Consider the following 8,920-nt stretch of genomic DNA (forward strand, 5'->3'; position numbering starts at 1 on the left):
CTGTTGCCGGTCATGAAAAAAAAAAAAAAAACCCACAGGCATTAAATCTTAACCTTTTAGAGAAGCCCTGGTTTCATTAATTCATGTGCCAAACAGTATACCCAGTGCTGGGGATCCAGCCGGGAAGAAAATCACTTATATCCACTTAAGCTTACAATCTCCTGGAGAAAAGAGATGAGTGCTACAAAGGAAACAGATTTCCACTTATGTTTACAAATGTGTGTGAATTTGTTTTATCAATACCTCTAGGGAAATAATCAGGTTGTCCACAAAAAGATATGTAAGAATGCTTATAAAGTTAGAGTCTTTGAAGAGCAAAACAAGCCAAGTAGTTGCTAGATTTCCAGAAGGAGCAGCTGCTTTAATACCTGTTCTGTGCCCCACAATACAGCTCTATGATGTGGGCTCACTCTTTTTACTGAAGTCTGAAACTCCACAGAAATATTCAGGTACTAAGCACCTAATTTTTTTCTTTTTTTGTTAAGTGTAAGTATTTGGAGGGTTACAACATTTATAATTCAGTACTGAGTTACTTTAATAATTTTGTTTTAAGTCAGCATCAGGTGAGGTTAGCTTTATTACTTGAACGGGCAACAGAATTTTGAAGTAGGAGGAGAGGAGATGATTTGGGAACATGAAGTATCTCTGAGGAAAGAAAAAGCAGATCTATGTAAGGATTTGAGACAGGAGAGGATATGAAGTTCTTGTAGGACAAGGAAGAACACTAGCACATAAAAAATGGAGTCAGAAAGACAACAGGAAAACATTAACAATAAGGTGCCTATTTCAAAATTTTATGTAGAGTTGGCCCTGTACCTACAAAAAGAGGAGGCATTTTATTTCCTTCTGTACCTCAGTTCCCACGATCCAGAAGTCAGGCTAATACTACTAAGATGATAATCTACTTCGACAACAGGAAAACATTAACAATAAGGTGCCTATTTCAAAATTTTATGTAGAGTTGGCCCTGTACCTACAAAAAGAGGAGGCATTTTATTTCCTCCTGTACCTCAGTTCCCACGATCCAGAAGTCAGGCTAATACTACTAAGATGATAATCTACTTCCTAGGAGCCAGAATTCAGACTAATACTACTAGGATAAAAACTTACAGATGGGCATGAGCACCTAACCCCATTTATAACATTTTAGATACTGCATACTATATTACAAACAACTTAAAATGAACATGTGTAATACAAATCACATATAAACTAAAACTACCCATAATTCAGTCCTAGATATGATGCACAACTAACCAATTCAGCCTCATTTGAAAACAGAATTTCTTTTTACTAAATTTCACCACAATGTATTTTTAAAGAGAAAATATACTAAGAAACTTTCAAGTTTCTTTTTATTTCAAATGATTAAATTAAATTTTCTTAATTTTATTTAGTTTAGTGTGGCTGTATTTTTGAAAGACAACAATTTAAAATTGTTTCTATAAAATACAGAATTATTATATAATTTGAGACTTAAAAATATGAATGTGAAGTAAAAGCCTGCTGTAGATCTTGGTTTTTATTTAAACAGCTAATCATAATGAGTTTTAAACACATCAAAAAAATCAACCAATACTGATAAAAGTACATAAGATTTAATACAAATCCTAACTTACCTGTAAATGGATCTGAAAAACTGGTGTTCCCAAGTCCCAACATTTGACCTTTTGTGTTATCAATAATAAATTTAGCCACTTGATCCAAAAACATGGGATTCAAATCATTCTTCTGCAAGAAGTTGTATGCAGTTAACCAGGGATCATCACTGGTATTATACGGCAATTTATATGATGGTCCACCTTCATTGACATCAATTGAGAAAACATAATCAAATTCCTATAACAGAAATATAAAGGAGATAAATGATTACCATCTGTTCATATATATTAATGACATATGTAACATAACACAGGTGTTATGTGTTCTTTATTTTAATAATTATAGTACTTAAACTTTCTCCAAAATGCAATGCAAAAATCTTCCTCTTTGGCAGATAAGATTAACAGCAACCATCTTCATGTGCTGCAAGATTACTATTTTACTGAGAATGAGGGTAGGGATGGGGATGGATTACAACTACACATTAATTCTAAGTACAAAGGAGGGTTTCCAACTGGTTGATCTCAAAAAGGATCAGCCAAAAACATCAGCTGTTACCATGCCCTACTCACCAAAATATGCTGGTATTATAGGCAATGCCCTGCAGGATTGCTCATGTCATGTCAAGTTAAATATAGCCAGGCATGAGGCTTTAGATAAAAGGTGGCACAGAGGCTCCTAATCCAAAATGATTAGGAACAATATATGAATGGGAACTCCCTAAAAGACAGATAATAGCTAATTTGTCTATCAAATGCAGCTCCCTCTATATGAAAAGATTTTTTTTTTAAGCCCATTTCAAGAAAGGAAAAAAATATAATTTTCCCACAGTAATGTATTTTTAAATGTCAAAAAAACCAAAGAAAATTTTATCAGCATGAGGAAAAGATTTAATTTGCCTAATGATTTAAGATAATGGTAATTAGAAAGAAGTCAACATACTTTCCCTTCATATAAAACTTTTCCAGATGTTTGCTGATTAGCACCAGATGAGCCAACAACATCACCAATTTTTATCCACCTCCCTTCACTAACACTCCACTGATAGGCTTCGACTTTCTCCCCATCTCTGATTAGACGAGTTTGTCCTTCTCTAGTACCTTAAAATAAAAATTTTAAGAATCAAAGGTAGAATGGCAGAGTAAAATTCAAAAACATTTAGATAGAAAATTCTTAACATTAAAATTTACACATAAAACAGAATATATATTTTGGTTTAAAAGAAAATTTTATTAAACAAAAGATTTTAAAATGTAATTCTACTAGAAAGTGACCAAAAGAAAATAACTATTAAAAGAAAATTTTATTAAATAAAGGAAAATTGACAAAACGTGATTCTACTAGAAACTGGTCCATCAAAAATGAAACAAGTTTTATTACTGAGTATCTGCTGCCAACACATTTTATTTCAGTAAATGGCTCTCGAGTGGCTCAAGGCCAAAAAGTAGAAGAGTTGATACCTGTTTCTCTCAGCCCTACAGCCAATCCTTCAGCAACTTTTATCAGCTCATTCTCTAAAATATATCCAGAAAACTATATCTTCTCAACATCTCCATCATTATCTCCTGGTACAAGCCACCATCATTTTTCAGTTGGATTGATTCAATGGTCTCCTACCCCTGCTCTTGGCATTATATATTCAACCCAGCAACCACAGGAATTGTAAGAGTTTAAGTAAGTCCTGACAGTCTTCTGTTCACAACCCTTCAATGACTTCTCATCTTACTCTTGGTAAAGCCTAAATCCTTGGAGTAGTATACAAGACCAGTATATTCAACCCAGCAACCACAGGAATTGTAAGAGTTTAAGTAAGTCCTGACAGTCTTCTGTTCACAACCGTTCAATGACTTCTCATCTTACTCTTGGTAAAGCCTAAATCCTTGGAGTAGTATACAAGACCAAACATAAACTGCCCCCATCCTCTCTGACCTTACCTTCTACTGGTTTCTACCATCCCCTCATCACCCCACTTCAGCCACAGAGCCCTTGCACTGGCTATTCATTCAGTCTCTGACACCCTTCACACAGATGTTGGCAAGATTTGCTACTTTGTTTCCTTAAGGACTTTAATCAAATGTCACCTTCTCAGCAAGGCTAAAACTGTCCTCCAAAGATTCCTGATCGTCTTCCAAAGGGCAGAACTGTAGCTTTCTAGCCAGAGACATTAACCAGTCAGTCCCCTTGCATCCTTTGATGTCACATTACTGAGTAATGGTCAGTGGAATCTGCGTGAGTATGATATAGGCCAGTTCTTGTCTAGTTCATCATCCTCTAATCTACCCTCTTAACCTGTCTCAATCTGTTGCAATTTGTTGTTTTGGATGAAGTAAATAAAGAAAATCCAGCCTCACACAGATAGGTAATTCAAAAAGAGGACTAGTTAAACAGCCTTTTCAGAAAATGTAGATATTTTACAAGTAATTGTTCCTTAAAGGCTACATTATAGAATCTGAAACTGTATCAATGAATCTTTCATGCTCTATTACATTAAAATCCATTGGTCTATCTTACACTTTGAATGCATCTTTTCCCCATGTATGGGTTTGTAACATCATGTACTGGTAAGCTGGAAAACATTGGTTCACTCCCTCATGCAGATCTTCTGCTTATTTACACATTACTCAACATCAAAAAATCGCATTTGTTGATATTACCACTGAAAGCATTAGAACAGTCTTTAAGTATTGGGAAGCTATCAAGATCCTGGAGACAGATAAAAATTTTCCAAAATTTTAATTTTCACTTGAAAACTCAAATTTTATCTTTGGCAACAAATATTGTCAGTTATTTTCCTTAAAGTGACATGCTCACTTTGTTCATTTTCAAAAAATGTCTGCCAATACTCAAGCCTGAATAACCACAGTCATTCTTTCAAATAAAAATGGTATTCCATGAAAAAGGGGGTAGTTCAGCCTGCAACTCAAATGACTACACAAGTGCTTTTCCTTGAGACATCATGGTATTTTGGTGTAGTTTATGTGTACTTTACATTTTGTCACCCACATTTAAAAAGATGTGTACTAAAAGGTCAAGATGTAAATATATTAATAATTTTTAATGCTTCATCAAGGATATTCTTTTTTTTTTTTTTTCCTTTTTGTCTTTTTTCGTGACCGGTAACGGGATCACAACCCTCAGTGTCGCACCCGCACCAACTGGCAATGGGACTGCAACCCTCAGTGTCGCGCCCGCACTGCGCTCAACCAGTGAGCTGACCGGTCTCTATATGGAATCCGAACCCTTGGCGGGAGCGCCGCGGCACTCCCAAGCGCCGCACTCTACCGAGTGCACCACCGGGCCAGCCCCATCAAGGATATTCTTAAGGGCAAATAGGAATTTGTTTTTTTTTTAAACTACAACTGCATGACAGTAAAGAACACAATAACTACTGTAACACTTTCATGCCACAGCCTTAATTTATGAGCTAAGGAGCCAGCAGTTTTACCCACCATTGCTTTTGTACCATAGTGCAAACATTAACATAGTGTAAAATGTCAAATAACATCTAGTATTATAAAATTAGTTTTGACCTCATGGATGTCCTGAAAGTATCTCAGAAGCCTCAGGCGGTCCATAAACCAAGCACTGAGAAGCACACACATAAACAGGTCAGGGATATATCCAACACAAGATTTCATTTGAGATGACTTTTGTTCTCTGATTTCAAACTCAAATAATGCCCAACTCATTAAACAGACATTGCTTTATTTTAACTCATTTTTATGTTTAGTCTGTAAAACCTCTCTTAGGGAATCCAATCACTCAAAAAGTATTAAATGAATGACTTTTGAGTGCCTTCTATATATGAGCTATGTGTTGGGAGGTTTTGGGTTTTTTTTAAATTCCTGTTTATGCAAAACTTAAAGTCTAAACTATGAGACAGAGGCAAGAAGAACATGGATTTTTATAGCGGTTTTGTGTGATGTTAAAAATTCTAAAAATCAGTATCTGGCAGTGAGAGTAATACTGAAACACTAGCAAAACATTTTATTCTTATCACTCTTAATATCCCAAAAGGCAAATATGGCATTTTTTACTACTAGATACACTGAAATATTTACCAGATTCATTCAGATGTTCCCTCCCAGGAAGCTGCTCAGCATTAATGTCCCCTAAATCACCAGTTTTGGAATCAATAGTTGCCTGGGAGAGCTCTTTTTCAAAAGCTTTGATTTCCTCAGCACTTGCTATCCGATCTTCTGATTCTGTAAACACTCTAATAATACCATCACTATAAGGAAAAATGAACTGATTTTAAAAGTCATTGCCATAGTGTATTAACATTCTCACACCTAAATGATCCAAAACAAAAATAATCTGTATTTGTGAATGAGAAATATTATTATGTATTTACTACTGAGTGTAGCACTATGCTGACTTCAGCACAAACTACTCTCTATTATTTCAACTATTTAAGAAATAAGTTACTTGCAAAGGACAGAGAAATATATATTTAGTACGATTCTCAATTCCAACTTAAATATTTACCATCATAACAATCTAGAGATATAGTATATACTTTTAAAGTCAACATTACATAGGTATTATGGTACAGAGAAGAGTAGTGGACTGGTTTACTTTATACAGGGCTCAAAGTTCCAACATAAGGCTTATAAAATAGCAGATGTTCAACAGGGAAACATGGTCTTTCTTTACTATGCCAGTAATTAGCAATATAACCTCAAAGAAAAACAAAAACAAAAACAAAACAAAAAAATCAGCCTTGTATTTGGCCTAGATGGCAGTCCTCAACCTCTGTTCTCAAAAAAATTACTTCACTTCCATGGTTTATCAATTCTAAAGTTTCAGGTAGGAGACCCAATTTAGCTATTTTCCATTGTATTAATTCTATGCAATTCTACAGAATACTTTGTTTCTTACTTAACCTTCCACTAACATCAACATTGCTCTTTCAATTGGTTTATTTTTCCTTCAACTGCAAATATGCTTAGGGGGGAAAAAAGCAAATCAACCCCTGCTCCAGCCAAAAAATAAAATACCTCTACTTTATTAGACACTCTATGAAAAAAGTAAACCAGCAAATCAACCCCTGCTCCAGCCAAAAAATAAAATACCTCTACTTTATTAGACACTCTATCCTTATAGCTGTCAATTTCTTTTTCTTCTTGCCTTCAATGTCAGTCATCTATAAACCTTTCCTTTATCCATCTCCTTAAGTAACCCTTTATCTCCTCTTATTTACCATTTTTTCTATCATTTTCTACCAAAATGTGATGTCAACCAGTCATCTATAAACCTTTCCTTTATCCATCTCCTTAAGCAACCCTTTATCTCCTCTTATTTACCATTTTTTCTATCATTTTCTACCAAAATGTGATGTCAAGAGTCACTCATAACAGCTTTTAAACCAAAACCAAATACTTTTCTAAATTTCCATTTCATGACCCCTTAAGCATTTTTTTACCACTGATGATCATCTCCCTCTAAAATCTCTCATTTTCCATCTCCCTGAATTGTGACATCAGATCCCTTTGTTCTGTTTAACTTGCTGGCTTATCTTTCTCTATATACAATATATCACAAGATTCAGTTCTTAGCCTTCTATTCCTCTCTATATTTCTTCCCTCAGAGACAGGTATGCTGTAGCTTGCTTTTGGCAGTTTTGTGCAAATTTTTATCTTAGTCTCAATTCTTACACTAGGTTTCAGTCCAACCGCCTATGATCCACTGGCATGGTGTGGCTCACCAGCACTCAGACCTCAGAAACATAAAGCCAAAGTCATCACCTTCTGTACCAAACCAATTCTCCCACTTCCCCATTTTAAGTAATGGGGATTTCCAATCACCAAAAGTCTGAAGCTTTATCCTTCTTTTCCATCCCCTTCCTGATAAATTTTCCTCTGAATTATCTCATTTATTTATCTCCCATCCATTAGCATCATGTTGCCAATGTTTTATAACTTCACATGCATACTACTGCAGTTGCTTTCTAGTTTGTTTTCCTGTCTTTTGTCACTACTAGTTAAATCCAATCTACATATTTAATAATTCCTAAGTTCTGCTTTAATCATATCATTTCTTGCTCAAGAGCTACAACCACTTACTCCAAGCACTGCATCTAAAAAATGCCTGGCATTCAAGATTCTCCACAGTTAAGCCCCACTGTACCTATTACTCACTATTCCCCAGTATTAGTCCTCCACCACCCTTCATCTCCTGTGCACATCACATTTGTTCCCACAAAGGAAACTTATACTGCTTCCTTTGACAGAAATTCTCACATACTTTCTTACTCATTATCTTTCAAAATCCAACTCACATTTCTTCTTCTCCAGAAAGTTTTCCCTCACCAATCTCTACCTTCTCTACACTTTTGGAATCAATGTTTTGACTGCACAACTTGCAGTACAACTCTGGTATAATATATCATGTATTATTAGTGTGAAAGTTGTTATACCTACCACTGTTTTGTTCAGTAATAGAAATGTGCAGATAGTCTCCCCAACTCACCTGAAATTCCTTATGTCCCATCTCTGCACACTCTAGTACCTACCAAAATCACAGAGACACAATATTTATTGGTTGATTAGAATATAAATACCTCGCACCAACCACAATGTCACCATTGTCTAGAACACAGCAGCACCATATAGACTGAGCTGGAAGTCGGACTGTTTGAGCACATTCCCCATGTTTCCAGATTCTCAGAGATCTGTCTTCTCCTGTTGTCACAAAATCTAAAATCAATAAACACAGGAAAAATTAGTTTAAATAAATAAAATTAAGTACATTTATATATACCACTTTCTAGATACATATACTGACTTTTTTACCCTCAAAGTGTTTTAAAATTAGTTTTAAACTATATATATATTTTCCTATACTATATACAACTTCAAAAATCTTTTTTTTTTAAATAAGATGACCAGTAAAGGGATCTTAATCCGTGGCCTTGGCACCACACTCTCCCAAGTGAGCCATGGGCCGGCCCCCCAAAAATCATATTTTTAATTCATCTCATGTTACATCCCATATCTTGCACCAATAAATTAGAGTCTTTCCTCAGTTACCCAAGAACTTTTACAACACATTTATCTAATCTGAAGTGATATAAATATAGCCATATAATTTTTTCCATTAGGAAAAAGATATTAGCAAATAAAGTTACTAAATTATTCAAGTCGCAGACAGTACTCGTAAACTGATTTAAGTAATCAGCCCTCCTCCCCTCCTCAAGAATGGGATGGAATAATGCTCAATACAAAATGTTAAAATACAGAGCATACAATAATCTTACCTCTACAGTTCGGAAAGACAGATATGCTATAAATATAATTTGTATGTCCATAATATACTT

At 34.9% G+C, this 8,920-nt stretch overlaps 1 protein-coding gene across 1 annotated transcript in view; it reads right to left on the reverse strand.

The window, feature by feature from the left end:
* PLAA (phospholipase A2-activating protein) overlaps window positions 1-8,920 on the reverse strand; it is a 43,074-nt gene that overhangs the window by 9,607 nt on the left and 24,547 nt on the right. The window contains exons 5-9 of the mRNA XM_008594344.1: window positions 8,861-8,917; window positions 8,165-8,300; window positions 5,664-5,833; window positions 2,545-2,702; window positions 1,620-1,839 (exon numbers count right to left, since the gene is read on the reverse strand). Of these exons, the coding sequence (XP_008592566.1) occupies window positions 1,620-1,839; window positions 2,545-2,702; window positions 5,664-5,833; window positions 8,165-8,300; window positions 8,861-8,917 (741 nt within the window). The remainder of the gene's footprint in view (window positions 1-1,619; window positions 1,840-2,544; window positions 2,703-5,663; window positions 5,834-8,164; window positions 8,301-8,860; window positions 8,918-8,920) is intronic.

This window comes from Galeopterus variegatus, unplaced genomic scaffold (assembly GCF_000696425.1).
Source record: "Galeopterus variegatus unplaced genomic scaffold, G_variegatus-3.0.2 Scaffold10600, whole genome shotgun sequence".
Taxonomy (NCBI): Eukaryota; Metazoa; Chordata; class Mammalia; order Dermoptera; family Cynocephalidae; genus Galeopterus; species Galeopterus variegatus.